The sequence below is a fragment of the Dromaius novaehollandiae genome, chromosome 4 (assembly GCF_036370855.1).
Source record: "Dromaius novaehollandiae isolate bDroNov1 chromosome 4, bDroNov1.hap1, whole genome shotgun sequence".
In the NCBI taxonomy this organism is placed as follows: domain Eukaryota; kingdom Metazoa; phylum Chordata; class Aves; order Casuariiformes; family Dromaiidae; genus Dromaius; species Dromaius novaehollandiae.
In genome coordinates this window covers 64,034,019-64,051,104 of record NC_088101.1, presented here as the reverse complement: position 1 = coordinate 64,051,104, position 17,086 = coordinate 64,034,019, and the positions used below count along the sequence as shown (strand labels likewise).

The 17,086-nt window shown below is 35.5% G+C and overlaps 1 protein-coding gene across 3 annotated transcripts in view; it reads right to left on the bottom strand.

Annotated features, from left to right (window-relative positions):
- The window catches only part of ARAP2 (ArfGAP with RhoGAP domain, ankyrin repeat and PH domain 2), a 128,096-nt gene that overhangs the window by 102,451 nt on the left and 8,559 nt on the right, over positions 1 to 17,086 (bottom strand). For 2 of the 3 annotated variants that reach the window (XM_064511327.1, XM_064511328.1), the window contains exons 3-8: positions 11,455 to 11,525; positions 10,032 to 10,111; positions 5,912 to 5,977; positions 5,427 to 5,512; positions 4,294 to 4,650; positions 309 to 378 (exon numbers count right to left, since the gene is read on the bottom strand). In XM_064511327.1, the coding sequence (XP_064367397.1) occupies positions 309 to 378; positions 4,294 to 4,650; positions 5,427 to 5,512; positions 5,912 to 5,977; positions 10,032 to 10,111; positions 11,455 to 11,525 (730 nt within the window). The remainder of the gene's footprint in view (positions 1 to 308; positions 379 to 4,293; positions 4,651 to 5,426; positions 5,513 to 5,911; positions 5,978 to 10,031; positions 10,112 to 11,454; positions 11,526 to 17,086) is intronic. The other variant, XM_026093712.2, reaches the window with a different exon arrangement.

The following is a 17,086-nucleotide window of genomic DNA, read 5'->3' as shown; positions in this document are numbered from 1 at the left end:
TTGATCTCTTAAATGTGGTTTGCATGATCCTGTTCTGTTTCACAGAATTCAGCAGTCTCTCCCCTTCAATAAGATAAGAGGTTCTGATGCTATCTAACTGAAAAGGTCAGGATCAGAAGCAGGAAGAAAAAGAGGATTAACAATAAATTAAGATCTCAGGGGCACCTTGAAATATTTAAGAATGTCTCATCCTAATATTTTGCAATTGGAAATATATCTGATATGAATATTCATTTGCAATTATTTCTGAATTCCTTCATGGTATATGTTACACAGATGCATTTTGTCCCAATCAACATGTCACTTACCTTTTCATTATTGTAATAGGAGATGCTGTCTCCATCGAACTTAACCCATCGTTTCTGAAACATTCGTTTGCTGTGAACCAAAAATTAATACAATTAAAACGATGACAAGTTGCACTAGTTTTTAAGAACACCCCAAGTGCAAATCACAGAGTGGCCAAAGGATATTTTAACTTACTGTGTTTTGGCCTAAACATTTAGAAAATTAAAATAGATGTTAGCCCTATTACATCTTTTCAAAAGCAGTAGAAATTATTTCAAATATAAAAAAAAAATCAAACATGTAAAAACAGTAAGTGCAATATTAATGGACTTTTTATAAATCAGTGTCTTTCACATCTTTATGAATTCAAGTTACACCCCTCCATGTGCTCTGTATCACATTTGAAGTGATGAAGAAGGACTCTCAGTAACTTAATTTTGCTGCTCACTAGAATAAACAATTAACGATTTTTAAAAGACAAAGAAACACATTTGTGAATGATCAGAAATTGCATGACGTATTTCTGCACATCTCCTGCTCGACCCTTTAAGACAAAGGTTAGCTAAATTATCATTCTGGTAGGGCTTACTGTCCCCAAGGCCTAGGGAGGGAGTCTAGAATACAACACGTCGGCATCACTAGAGATCACAGGCATTTATGAAGCAATGTAGTCAGCAGGGCATAGCCCCCTAATCAGCTTAGTTCACTCACCTAGAAGACCTAGTTTGGCCTCAATATGACACTGCAGTGGTTTCATTTCAGTGAAAGATCCTATTCTTCCAATAACGAATCATTCATCTGTCCTAATAAAACTTGCAGTGGAAGTAAAAGTGTTTCTGAAACTCCAGTTATTCCTGATTATACCTACTTTCAAAGTCTTCTGGCTCTTTCCCAGAAAGCCCAAGAAATACATGGAAACTAACAGGTATAAAGGATAACGGAAGGCTGCTTTTCTTGGAGACAGAGGAAAATTCTCAATACAGAGCATGAGATGCATGCTCTGTAAAATCTCCAAAAAGGAAAATTGAGTCTAAAATGACTATTTCATTAACATGTATCATGAGAAGGACATCTCTGTTATAGGGTATGATACTTCTGCCAACAGCCTCTTCTGTACACTCTCTTCCCTCCCCTTCGTCCCAGGCCAACCAATAAGTGGTGGTCACACCAAATCATTCAACAAGTACAACATAAAACTTCATTTTCAGTCTGTGTTATCTGCTGGAGATCATTAATTAGAAGTGCATTTGATTATCTCAGTTTGCTGTTAACTCACTCTGTAAGGACCTCCTTAAGAAATTATTTTACATGAACCTTAAGTAGTTCATTGTGCTCATTAAACATGTTGACAGCCTATTAGTTGCCATCTATATAAGAGTTTCAATTCTAAAATCCATTAAACAGTTAATTAAGCAAGAACAAGACCCTACTCTAACTAACATCTGTTTTCCCAACATTATTTCCTTTCCTGTTAAATGAGTGTTCTGCTTTAGGATCAGTAGACTGAGATAGTTTATCAAAACTTTAATTAAATAGCAGCTCTGGGTTAATTAACTTGTATTATATGACAAAAACAAATCATATTTTTTTCCTTAAACTGGAAAGGCTAATATAAAATCTAGTTCCATTAAAATGTCCATAAACTTCAAGATGACACAGAGAAAAGTGAACTTAGTCTCATATATGATATGAATAAACTGAATAGCTTTAAAATGTATAGTGAGTTAACTAAAAAGAGGAATTCTACTTTAAATGCACAATTTTGAAAGGAAAGAGTTTCAAAATTCATATCTTCCTTCCCCAAGATGATACAAAGTGCCAGGTGTAAATAAGCTGGTTAAAAAAAACACTCGAGGGAAAAAAACAAGAAAAATTTTCAGTTGGTATGGATTGAAATAAAGCATGGCATGGTTTTAATGAATGAATAATTCAACATTCTGTTTTCTCTGTTTCTTCAGTTAAGGAAGAATCAGTTTTCAGATATTTGAGAAATGGTATTGTAGGAGAGAGAACAAACAAAAATTTCCATCTATTAAAGCACATCTAAGAACAAGTCCTTGAAATTTAACCAGAGAATCTCACTGCCTCAAGGCTAATTACACTGTAACTGTTCTACACACTCTGGCTAAATATTAATTTTCTGGTAAACTCCTTATCTTTTGGAAATAGTATATTCTCACCCCCTACTGTATCTAAAGCCTTCACCCTCTGTTCTTAACTCTATTGCTTCTAACAGCACCAAACAAGCCAGCTGGATCTAGAACTATATCTTATATCATTCTATCAACTAACTGTCAAAGGTGTGTAAAAAAATACAGTGAAAGAGTACTGCAAGTGAAGTAAAACAAAGTTAAACTTAAAGTAAAACTAAAGCAAACACATTCAGCATAAATTCTGAAAAAGTAGTGTAAATACATATCACTGGAAAAAGTCTTTTGACTTTATGTGAAATTAATCTTTGATTCTTTATCCATGGTAAATAGTGACAATCTATTAAAGTTAGAAATGGATGAAAAATATCTGATGTTGTTTGAGCAGATTAAAACTCCATAATGGCAAAACAGGTTTATCAAACCAAACTTAGGCCTCCTTGATATTCTGCTTGAACAATGCATCACAATACCTAGTATAAACAAAGCCAAAATTAAAGGAATTAAAATTTGATAAGTCAGAACTATCAAACTAATGAAAAAGTTGGGATTGCCATGCAATAGAACTTCTACCAGCAGGGTCAAACCAGAATGTATTCTCAACCAATATTATTCAGTAACTTTGCCACTAACCTGAAAAGACTTGGAAGAAATTACTGTAAAAATAAGCACAGATGAAGTGTAACGCCGATTAATATAGCCACAAATAATGAAAGGCCAAACATTTTAATATCACTTTTAAATATAGCTAAACCTATAGCCCTAAGAACAAAGAATGCAGAACTACTAAGACTATTAAGAACTACTAAGAGGAAAGGAAGAAAAGAAGCTACAGTAAAAAAAAAAGAAAGAAAGAAAGAAAAAAAAAGCCATATTACAGCACTGACAAGGACAACAGCTTTAATTTCTGTATGTATAGGTTCTACTGAAGTATCAGAAATAGACTTAAAAAGTAAAATTGTACAACTCTTAAAAATGCAAAAGGTGGGATGAGAAACTCTGAAGGAAATCATAAGAACAGCTAGAGAACTGGAAACATTTAAAGTGAAGAACAGTCTATTTAATGTATTAAGAAGGAGGTTAGAATAATTTCATTGGAGTTTACAAGTATTTATGAAGAGAAGATCTGACAACAGAGCACTCTTTAGCATAAAAGATCCTAAGAAGAGCTGGAATTTAAAGTAGGTTAAATTAAAACAATTAAAAAAACTTTTTAAACAGTGAGAGCCATTCGAACCTTTTACCTACAAATGTGATGACTTCTTTGTTATTTGAAATCTTAAAAACAAGACCTGGATTCAGATTCTTCCTGCAAGGGCACCTCAATAAACTAAACCAGAAGACTGTTGACTCTAGATGCTCTTTGTCACTCAAGGTTCAACTTACAGATTGATATGAGACTGAACAGCTCTGGAACCCAATAGGGTCTCCTGTAAAGGAAATCATTAATTTGTATATTTGTGGCCAAACCTGTGAAGTAGTATTTCAGAATCAGTGTTTGTTTTCCCTTACTTTGTGGTCCACAGAGAAGCAGCAAAAAAAATACAGATTGGAAATATTACTATGAATTAATTCTGTATATTTATTCTGCAGTGTATGAGTGATCAATATTTTTAAGAAAAATATTTTTCCTAAGTACACTTCCTAAATAAACTTCAGAATGGGCAATATATCATTAAAATTTGAGAAGAATGCAGAAGAATAACCCTACGCTCTTGCAACAAAAACAGTTCCTTTCCATTTCCCACCAAACTTCATGCTCCCTCTAAAAGCAAGCAGTGACCATATAGACCTAGTATCTCTCAGGCAAACATACACCTTCACAATGATACAGTAATCATTACAAATACCATACCCTTGAGGAGATAATTTATCCAGCCATCCTGCTTTAACCCTCTTTGCTGATGGTCCATAAAAACAAGCATATGGTGTTATTGTCTCGTTTGCAGTTGAAGTTGGATCTCCATTGGATGTCCGAAAATGCATTTCTTCACTGACCAAGCAATTTGAATCTCCACCATGGATTTTACTAAATGATGACGAATGGGGTTTGGCTTTCTTTTTCCTTTTCTTTAAAGGCAAAGAACGTTGCTCCACAAAAGAATAAACAGATTCACTTTCAAGTTCTTCTGGTACCACTGATTTGTTCTCCTGAGACAGAGCTTCATTTTTCACACAATCCTTTGTCTTCTTTTCCTGGTTACTAAGGGAACTACAAAGAAAAAATGCATTTTACTCTTACCATATTGCTAAAATGCACAAATAAATAAAACTAATAATTAGGACAATTATTCTTAGGACACATTTGTTATGTTTTACTTTTGCAATAACCACAGAGCAATGCTAAACGTGATATATATTTTAATTATGCCCATAACTGAATCCCACTTTCTCCAATCAGTAGAACTGGTAGTAAGGCAACATTTGCTGGTTCCTTTAGAGGCCTGAATATTGCAGAACCTCAAAATTAATTTCCTTTCCTCGGAAAATTAGCTTTATTTGTTTTACAGGTTTGGGAGGCTTCCAGTTTCCCTCTCTCCCCTTCAAAAGGAACCAGGTACAGACTGAAAATTTAACGATCCCATGAGCTGATAGCTCCCATCTGCTCAAACCACTGGCCATGGCCACATGACAGAAGTACAGAATGATTTTGTTCATAGTATGGTTAGAAGGAAGCAGAATAAGAAAGTATTCAGACAGAGTTATCTAGGAGACATCCAAAAATAAAACCTGTGTTATCTTTGTTCTGAATGGCAAGAGCTATAAGAACACCTCCCAGTTCCTCCCAAAATTTTGAAACCTGGGTTAGATGTTCTTAGAGCAGCCACAGAACCAAACATCACCTCCTACAGCATGGGGTGAGGGTTGAAATAGGAGAAAATACAGTAATGGCTGTGCCTTTTGGAGGTAGAGATCTACCATGTGATATCAATAAAGATCATTTTCCCCCCCAAAATTTAAAATTTCTTTTTAGTTCTTATTTAATACCATAGATCCTTGGGAAAAGAGTGTTCTTCATTCATTTCTAGATCCAACTTCTTTTCATAATCCAAGAATTCACTTCTTTGAAGTTCCTGGAAAGTAGAAATATATTCCAACAAACATTTGTACTGAAAGACTAAATGACATTAAAATTACTGCACACATGAATCACACGCAAATGCCCCAACTAGCAAAACCATTCTTTGCTGCATTTTAAAGTGATATGCATTTTTGAAAGACATTTTAAATCAATATCTTAAGAAATGTTATTTTCAATATTTTCATTTTAAATAATAATATTCAGATAAACAACAAAAATGTTTGAGTGAAGTCCAAAATACCTGCTGCAGACAAATTAGAGAAAGAAATTTAGTGCATGGAAGTATTAGGGTTTTTTCTGAAAGTACAATGAATATTATTTTTAAACTGAAATTCTCTAAGGTCAATAGCCATGTGCTGAATATATGTGAAGTATACCACTAATGACATACCATTGTTAGTCTGTCTTTAATGTCAATACTTGTTTTCTGGATTAAATGTACAGCCTTCAGAGTACCCTAAGAATAAAGTAAGGATAAATTCAAATTCCTACAGTAATACTGAACTCAGCCATATCAAATATATCTAGCATTTTCTTGCCAACCTCTTCTTCCTAAAAGGCACAGGGTCTTTTTTGTTACCAATGTTTGCTAAGAAATCTTTATCACAAACTGCTCAGTGTACAAAATGTCAAGGTTATCACTGTTCAAGAACATTACATTTTGCATTTCCTAAACTCGATCTGTCAATCATATTGCATTACTAAGCTTCTCACTCAATACTCTTTTTTCTTTCTGTAGAAAACCAAACTAAAATGAACAGCTTCATGTTTTATGATGGAAGCATTTTAATTTACTCATTTAAGCTTTGATGTACATGTCATGAAGCTGAAGGGTGACAAAAAAAAGTAGATAAGCTTTCACAACTGTTGCCATTTGTTTTCTGAGAAGCAGTACCACATCTTACACTTGAGGGATGTATCTTGGCAACATGAAAGACAAACATAAAAAACAGCATAGCCAAAAGCTGAATATGTGTAACTACAGCAAAAATCACAGAAATCACAGGCTGCTGAGAGGGTAATCCTAGGGGAACATTTTGGCTTCCTCTGCCAGCCAGATCCTTTAAAAAAAAGAAGAAGATATTTTGCTATATTGTAGCTCCAAGGATTAGACAGATATACCCCAAAACAGAACAGAAACTTTCAAACAAACTAAACTGCCAACTCAGAAGTGACATGTCTACTGCTGCAAGTCAAATACTTGCACTCACTGGAATCTCACAAAAGGAGGTAAAGTGGCAGTGCCCCACTTCTATACAATAGCCAAAAGGCTAATCCATAAAGTATATCTTTAAATTAGATAAAAATGCTTAGGATCTTTCATCTTCATCTGCTGATCAGGATACAGCTGACAGCTGGTCAAACCCTCCTACCACACTGCTGAAGCTGTGCTCCTCTCCTCCCTCTGGCCTCCACAGAACAGGTAAAGCACCCCAATACCCATTCTAGGTCCTGCCTGGGCTCTTTCAGCAATCAGCACCTGGCCAAGAGGATTCCGGAAGCCTGCAAACTTCCAAGCAGTAATCAAGAAAAGCATTTCTATTGCTAGTGCCTTTTAAATTTCAGAAGTCCACAAAGACAGGTTGTAGGGAGGGAAACTTCTGGGTTTTTGTTTTGTTTTGTTTTGTTTCCCACAAGGACTCAGATTCCATTCAAATTAAATCCCAAGCACATGCCACAGGATTACTCTGCGAGATGCTCAGACTAAAGACAAGACAGAACTCCCATCTCCCACCTCCCGAAAGTCTCTATAGTAGTATATAAAAGATAGGTAACAGCAGCATTTTCTCCTGCAAACACCTTTAAAGAGAGAAGAATTTCTTAAAAGATATATCACACATGCACTCTCTCTAGATATATGTGGCTGTTATATATAGGAAGCAAATACCCTCAAGAAAGAAACTGGGCATCTAAAGCCTAGGTAGATGGAACTATCTGTTTGCAGGCATGAATAAAACACCTCTGCATTGAATGGGGAAGTAATTCTGACATATTTTTGTTTTTAGCTTTTCCTATCAGATAGTCTTTCCGATCACAATGGCAAGTTAGGAAACCTGACTGCCAAGAGGCACAACACTCTCCTTGCACTGCAGAGTCCCCAGTATGGGGACTCAGGGCACAGTACTCAAGGACTTGTTGCCATTCAGGGCAGGCATCTCTACTTAAAGAGATACTGTCTTAGCCTTTTATTAAAGCTAATGTCACAACCCCTCTTCAGCCCGATTCTTGAAATATGGTTTGGCAGTATTTTATAACAGGACCATAAAGGTAAAAATTCCTTCTTTTAAAGTATTAAGAGTTCTTATTTTAAAGTTTCAAGATCTGCAATCTGGCCAGCAATCCACAGTATCACAACGCTTAGGAGCTCACATAGGTTACTGACCTCAATATGCACAGCTAATTTGGTCCAACAGTCTAGGGCAAGAAATAAAGCTCGTACTTCACTCTACAGGCCTGAAGTCATCACAATCCCTTCACAGAAAAACTGAATTCTAACATATTTGGTTCTTCAGCAGGCCAAGACAAGAAATCAGCTCTGAAACATTATTTTATTATTATTTATCATTTGTGCTATTGTTTAATCAATATATAAATCTATTTCTTCTTCAGTTTGCTCTTTGGAGGTTTCTGCTTCGAGCTGTCTTCCCTCCTGACTGAAGACAAAGACATGTTTTCTTTATAGCCTTAATTCCTTTTTCCCTCATGCTGACTTACCTCCAGCCTTTAGTGACTCATTACTTGTTTTAACAGACACTCCCTTATAAAATACAGCCTTTTCTTCTCCACACCAACAAAACAGGAAGAATACTGGTGGCCAGCTTCTAATCACTTACAACAAACTTCATCCAGTCAGCTTAACAATTTGCTACATTATATATATGTACATATAAACTATAATCTCAAACCAGGTTATTTTAAAAAATGAAGAAGCAGTCAACAAGTACTAAAATCTCAGATACAATGTTACAAAGTTATCTAAACTTGCTTATTTGTTCCTAGGATACTTGATACCTACTGAAAAACCTGAAAGTAAAATACATCTTAGGACCTTTGTTTTATTGCTTTTCTTTATGACCTTCATCTACAACAATGATCTAAGGGAACTGAAGTTAACTGTGAGGTTTCCAAACAGCATGTTATAAATACAACTTGAAAAAATTGTTTACTTACATGAAAGTGATAATTAAAATCTAAATCTTCAGGTCAGAGAAAGCATGTTGTACAACATTACATTAATTAAGATCCCACTACCAGCAGAAATAGCAATTCTATTTCAAGCACTTAATCTAGTTTAATGGTATGGTATCTTTGTATTTGGTGCCTTTATAAGATTAAAAAAAAAACTGCTGACAACCTTTCTGGGTGTGCCTTACCATTACCCAATGTTTCAAAAAAATACAGAATAATGCTGAGAAGTAACAAGATGACTAGAAAACTTTTTCACCTGCTTATGCCAAACTAATTACAAAGTTCAGTTTTGTATTTTTAAGACACCCTAACAAATGGCACTAGCAAGACATGACACACAAGGAAAGAAAAAGAAAGCTCAGAAGTCACTTTTGTGAAAAGATTACTCTACTTAAAAAGAGCTACCAGGAGAAACAAGACATGAGTTCATGCATAACTCATTAAAAATAAATAAATAAATAAACCACATTTAAAGAAAGAAAGAAAAAACACCAAAAATTCAGATCATCTTCATGCTTCTAAACCACAGAAACAACAGTCCCTGGTCTGCATCCTGCTGAGTCAGAAGCAGGAGCAAGGACTCACCACATTTTACAGATGCCTCACTAGCTACTGCACGTCCCAGCACTCAGCATGCTTCAAAAGCCTGTCCACATGACATCTATGGCATTCATACCTTCTACTACTGACCCCAACAAAAATGTTATGCTCCCCTCCAAGCATCCTACATCAAAAGTGACTTATGGGCATACAAGAAGTTTGAAGATGCATGACAAATATCCACAGTCCTGAGAACTTTCATAAAGAGCAATTTAAAGACCATATAGCCAAAAACGACTGTGAGATCATCTAAGGTAACACAAAAGCTGCTGTCTGTCATAGGATGCCCACAAACCTTTGTAGAGATGACCACTCCTAAGCTGCAGTTATCACAAGAGAGAAAAGCCACTTCGGTCTCTATCAGTCAGTTGTAATGGTCAACCACCATTTAACCTCACTTAAGAACTTGCCTGTAACTGATTGTTTCACATTTCATAACGCAGCATCTAGTTGCAGGTGGAATAAAGTCAGTTACGTGTCTACGTTCTTTTTAAAAAAGAAAAGCATAAAATCCCACAGCTTCCTATTACTACTGAATGGTACAAATTAAGAAAAGTCACTAGTCCACAAATAAGTATGCTACAACTCTCGTGCATGTACTTGACAAGCTAGAAAAGGTACTGAGAACTGAAAAAAGGAGAGGAGAAAAAGAGCTGAGGGCAGTATATAACATGAAGATTAAAGTGAAGATAGATCATTTACATCCAGGCTGCTCAACTTACGTTAGCATATTTAGGGTTGTTGCAAAAAAAGGTTTCTCCATATGGAGAGATGATGGGTGGCTTTTCTTCTGTGAGAGTTTCTTAAAACAAACAAAAATAGTAATATATATATATGTGTGTTTATATATATATAAAATATATGCAAATATAATAATATACATGATATATTTTCATATAAAATAGATACAGTAATAAAATAAATACATACAGAGTCACATAAATACTTTAACAAGATATTGCATTATAAAATCAACATGGAACGCAGACTTTTTTGGTTGTGATTTCTCTATCCTTCTCCAAAAAAATTAACGTTTCTTTTCTGAAACTGACTAGCGGCTGACCTACAGAGCCGGTCTGATCAGTCCCCTGAGATAACTGAATCTTCCGCAAGTCAGCATGCGGAAAATTCTTTCCTCATGAAAATGACAAAAATCGCTTATCCCCCAAAACTCCAATAATGCCCTACAAAGGAATAAAGGTTTTTAACAAAACCTCCTAAGAATTTTCATTCTACAAACAAATAAAATTAAACTTTCCTAGAAACAATGTGATGCAGGAAGCAGACTATGTCTAAAACAATCTCAGGTCTTGTTCAAGGTTTTCCCACAGGAAGACACAGAATATGTCTAGATACAGAGAGCAATTAGGAAGAACTAGAAACAATCTCCCATTTCTAACTGAAATCCAGACACATTTTTCTCTGATATTTTCCCTTTCTATTTTCTCCCAATTTACTCTATCTTCTTAGAAGTAAGTAATTTGGATATAAACATTTTCTTCTTTTCTACCCTGCAACAAGTTAAAAAAGCTTCTATTGCATACTCTTTGGAGCAATAGAGTCCTTTATTCTGACTTTTTTTAAACCACATTTCTGCACAATTTTAATTTTGGCACAAAGTATTTGCTTGAAATTAACATGCATAAGTTTAAACAAGACCTACTTCTAGAGTATAAAAGAGCTGTTGTTTACAACTGATGGAACAAGACTTCTAACCTCTTCTGGAAAACTATTAATTTCCTATTATTTCATTGACCTTTGAGCCTTACTAACAAATTAAATAGCATTTAATATGGAATACTCTCTTTACATATTTTAATAGAAAGGTAATTCTGCCTAAAAACATCTTCACCTGATCTTATAAACTTAACATATTCTACTCTACAAAGGTACATTAAAGTAAATGATGTTTAAACCCTGGATTTTCTAATTTTCATCCATATTAGTTCAAAAAGGCCTGTCTCAGTAAAAATGTGCAAGTGGTTAAATGCTCTGCCATTACACACATTACTATTTTCAGCCTTTCCAGATCCCTGGTTTTGCTTAAAAAAAGAAGGCAGGTCAATACTTATTTTAGACAACTTTTGGTCTGAGGTTTCTTTTTGCTCAATATTCAAGATGTAAATGTCAGCATGCTTGACTCACTTTTCTGTGAAATCTGTCTTCCAGTACAGGCTATATTTAAAAGATCCACATTTCTTCTTTTCTGAAGGGAACTCGAATAAAACAAAACACAAAATGAAAACATTAGGTGAAATTTCCCAGAAACCGAACAAAACCATCTTAGGCAGGTTAACTATTAAAACTCTATGCAAATATACAAATAGACAATTTTAGGTCTTGGAAAGTCTTCAGATTAAATTAAAAAGTTACCCAACAACTTCTTTTCCTCTTCTTAGTACAAGAAATACCTCACTGATTCGAACATAAATCTTGGGATTTTTTCCTTTGGTTTTGAATTAGCCTTATGATACATTTAGCTTTCTGGATTTTCTTCCCCAGTGCCTCCCCACTCTTCTCCCACCTTTACCCTCACTTCTCTCACACACCGATTCGTAAAGACTATATTTAAAGAACAGTTTACAATGCAAGTCAACTTCTAACATTATATTCAAATGGAATCTGGGCACGGAAACCCAGCAAGCACAGAATTACACTTTAGAAGGGAAAGCAGCTACTCATAACGTTACAGTTATTAAAACCTCTGAGAGGATACAAGCATTTGGAGGCAACAGGTGATACAAAACAGATGCTCTGAGCCACTAGAAAAAAAAATCCTGAAAAGTACTGAATCCAGAGATGATTTTCACTTCCAGAAAGTTTTCAGTCTGAGACATACATGAAATTGCTTTGCAACTGCCTGGGACTACCATTTCACATTTTGCAGATGGACCACAGTGCATCCCCATACACATTAGAAAAACAACTGTATAATTGCTGTTGTGCTGTCCTCTAAGTATTTCAGCAATTGCACTCCTCATGCTGCTAGAAATCACATTATTATTATTATTATTGAGTTCTCAGGCTGAAGCAGAAGCATTAGCAAACAGGAAGAAATAAATATGCCTGAGGTAGAATGGTTCTAACCCATCTTTACTATGGCAATAATCAGTGTTAGAGCTGTTTTCATCCAAGCTCTGATTTACCCTGTTAACATGAACTCCTCCTCTGTGCTTCATTTCCCCTGCTTGAAATAACAATACAGAACCTTGTCTATCCTTAAAAAGTATTCGCTGATTGGCAAATGCTATACAAGAATTTAAGTTTTTTGCTGAAAATTCACAGGTCCTCAATCCTTCAAAGCCACAGAGATCAGTATTTTTTTTTTTTTTTTACCAAAAATACCAATATTAATGATTTGTTTCCCTAGTAGATATATTGACAAATTGTATCCTATTAAGATTACCTATACTCAAAACTCCAAAAATACTGTCCTATGGAGAAGTCCAAGCTGAATTATTTCCTGTTATGTGCGGATGTTTCTCTGTGGTGGAAGAGATATGTTTATGGCACCTTGCAGCTCCCTTGTTAACTCCCATTTGGCGCCTTGTTAACTCCCATTTTTTATCATTAGCATTTTTTAATCATACAAATGCATGCCTAAATCTGCCCCAAATGAATTTTTAGGTTATATTCAAGACTGAAGCTGCACCTTATAAAGTACTTGACATCTCAAATGTTATACAGGTTATATCAATTAAGTTCCCCAATGATACTTTGTGAAGTCCTGATTTTAGGAAACAAAGAATCAGTTTGCCCAGTTGAGGTGAATCACAGCCTAGCTCCAACACAATACATACTTGTTTACTCTCCCAAGTTATAATTACAAAAAAAACCCACAACAAATATTAAAAAGTCTGTATTTCTTCATACATTTTACTAAAATTGATGTAGCTACATCTTTTCAAACTGCATTAGTGAACTTTACGCATTTGCACCAACCCAATCTTAAATAATCTGGTATGTCTAAAAGAAAAAATACTTTAACATATTCCCTACTCAGACCAGATAGGTTTGTTATGTTTTTTAAGGATATTAATAACATTAATATAAGTTAGAGAGATACCAATAAGCAGCTTTGACTTAAAGAGCTTTTTAACTAATGGTTTTCTTTCTTCTATAAAACAGTGAGTCACTGCATTAGTTTCAGGGTGGAAGGATTTAGAAGTGAGCAATGGTATCAGTAATGAGTCAATAATAATATTGATAAATTCACCAGGAAAGGAAAAATAACAAATAAGCTTACAAAGATATGCATTCTTTTTTATTCATATATTTTTCAGGAATTGTGTATTGTGGATTTTTTTTTATTATGTACATACATGTATGTATTCCACATAGGACAAGGAATCCTGTTAATAAGCAAACCGTAGTCTTTTTTTCAAAACTAAAACCTGTTAGGGAGTTTTGGAAAACACAGTTCTGATTCATGCCACGTAAAAATTATCTCAAGAAATAAAATCAACAGAATGAACTTATTTTGAGCATCTGTTGACATAGAGTATGCATAACAAACAGCATATAGTGCAAGATAAAATAATAATCTTTTGTAAATACTCAGCTACAACATAAATTGCATTCCTGGGTTAAAAGGTGGAAAAACACTTATTTAAGGGCAAATAAGAATTTAAAAAATCTTATTGAAAAATCTACACAAATCCATGACTTTCTCTAATCATTTCCAAAATTTAATGCCTCTTCAGATCAATGGTCTTTTCTGTGTTGCTTTTCACAGGAAGGTAAGCACACGAAGTCTGCCAAGCATCAATTTCACAGAGGTATAATAATGATTTCAGTTAAATTATCACTCTGTCACCGGTGTGGAGAATAAGACCCACTACTTTCATTGAGTAAGAGGCCCAGGAAGTAGCTCAGGCTGCACACTCTTCCCCACCGCCCTGCCCCGGTGCACAAACAGGATGGAAGGGTGCCCTGAGCAGCAGCTGCTGAAGGCTGAGGGGCTGGAGGGCGAGAGCTCAGCACTTGGCTGGGCTGAGCTCTTCTAGTCAATATATTCCCACCATCTCCCAAATAAAGCGAGGGAGAGAGTTCAGAGCAAAGAGTTCTTCCAAGCCTTTATTGGCATTCATTTGCAGATTGTCTTAGGTGAATGAAGCTTTTGTTTTCAAACTCGTTGAAAACGAGTTTTCTTTTCTAACCAGCTCAAGATCACCCCAGCTCACCATGCTGTAATGCAAACATGTCAGAACTGCTCCAGCATGCTGTATTAAAGCTTTGGGGTTCAGAGACTGCTTGCAAATGTAAACTAATGCAAATGCTTGGCCATAGGAAAAAGAGATAGAGCAACTTCTCTCTCTTAGAAAACTGCTTTGCTCAAAAAAGTATAGAGTAGAAAGACTTGGCTGCACCAGCTCAGGCACCCCACTAGCACTCTTGACCACTTACCCGTAAGGGAACAGAGTATCAGCAAGAAGTTTCATCCTTAGGATTTACCAGTTGCAGCGAATGGACAGCTCCTGCTCAGGCCAAAGAGCTTCTTCCCCCCACCTCTTTTAACGTAGCATTTTTTCAGAATTTACTTTTGGTTTACTTCTTCTTTATTTCTTTTAATGAACACCCAAAGCAATCCCACTACCAAATGACACAAATAACTTAAAGCTGGGAGATATGAGAAGTCTAAAAGTATATGGAGTCTGTCGGCCTGAAATTTCATCTGTGTAGTAGTCTGTACAGCAATCATGTCTACCATCTTATAAATCTTCAAGTTTTTCTTTAAAGGGATTGCTGCTCTGCATGGTGCAACTGCAGCAATTTCACCTAAGAGTGGTTGCCAAATTATATGCTTCAAGACAGCATCCAAAGCCTTGAAAACTATCTCCATACTGATCATCTCTAATTTTTATTTTTAATCATTCCGCATCCCTAACTACTACAGTGAAGCCAAACGTACTTTGAAGAATCAAGAAAACCAAAATATTTCCAAACTCTAAAAAGCCATGGTGTCTTTCAGGCTGACAGCATGTTTTGTTGCAGACAAGAGCCAGGAGCACAAATGAGGCACAGTGAGGTAGATATAATTGCAAGAGAGGCAAGCACATTATTAGTAATAAAACGTGACATGGTCACAGCACTACTAGGAAGCACAAGGAGATCCCCACTATGAACTTTCTGTGCCAGAAGGCACTTAGGACATCATGAGAAAAGCATTTCCTCGCATAAAAATTTAATGACTAATATCCATGCATGACTAGAAGCAAATGCTGAGTTTCCCAGTAGATTTCAGCTGGATTTCTCTTCCCCTATGGAAAAGCCTTCACACAACGTAAGCAGGATGAAGCCAGAGTCTGTCAATAACAGTCGAATGAGAATATTTTTCTATGCAATTCTGCAGGAAAGACATGACCTTCCCTAAAGTGAAGGATGTTGCAAGGTGCAATTTTAAAGTTTTGTTTTAATCCTCTGCCTCGAAAAAAATACCAGGAAAAGTTAATCAGAAATGTTTCTGTGAAGCTGAAGTTCTGCTTTGAAGTTCTGACTGAGCCTTGATCTCCCTCAGACAGACTGCTGCTCGTCCTTCAGCATTTCTGTACTGTTAAAACTGGAGCATAAGGACGAAGAAAAGAGGCCAGAGTTAGCAAATCAAAATGGTGGGTAATGCAGCTAGTGACCTAGTCATCATCCATCAATAAAAGACTGGGGTTTGGAGGATTTACTTCAATGGCGGGGACACTACAAATACAGCATATGCCCTCTACTGAATGGCTGTTGCTCAAAAGAGATCAGAGGATGCTTTTAGTAGCCAGTTATTGTTGTCTTTTAGCACTAGAGTCCCATTTCAGCTCAGCAAGAAGTTTTATTGTATGAAGTAGGAATAACCACTCCACAAAATGTTAACGTAAAGCTACTCCCCATTGGAAGACACCTGTTTTAGGTTTCAATAACTACAATCTTTTGGAATTTTAAAAAAACATAGATGAAACATTTTTAAATTAAGGCACACAACAATGTCTTAATCGTTGCAAAGAATCTTTGCCTCTCCATCTGTTCAGTGAAACAGTTATATTACAACATTTAATATTAAACTTCTTTCAACAATCTAGAAGAAACTTACAAGAATAAGAATATTAAAATGCTTAGGAAAACCCGGCATTTAAGGCAAGTACAAGCTCGTTAACGATGTTTCTAACTGCTGAGATATGCAGACGAAAAAGCACAAGATAAATACAAAATATTCTCAGACATGCCCCCTCCAGGCATAGCCAGTGGATTAAAAACAAAAAAAAAATTGGCAAAAAGAGTGCAGCCTAACGATTTGGACAGGGCTACGCTGGCAAAAATTTGCTTATATATTTCCATGACTTTTTCTTCTCTCTTTTAAGAGAGTTACCCAGCATGACAAGTAAAACATTATAGTCAACAGAATCAAAAATATCACAAATCAAATCTATGAGCAGACTTTCTTTATACAGCCCATAATATTGTGATCAACAGCACATTCATTGCCTCTTATTTTTAACATCAACATTATGCACATTAGGACTGGCCTGGAGATGAGTTTTATACCAGACCTCCTCTTCTGCTTTTCATTATCTTCTTAAAAGACAAGCAACAACAACTAATTTTTATCCAAGACAGTAAATGTTACTCACTGATTTGTGGACTCAATTTACAAACTCAACCATTTTGAAGGGGAAAAAATCCCCACCCACACCACATTAATGTTTTGAAACAAATTCAAACTCTCCTATGATATTTATCATAAATAACAAACTTTATTGGACTGTGTCCAATACTATTTCTCAACAATGCTGCATAA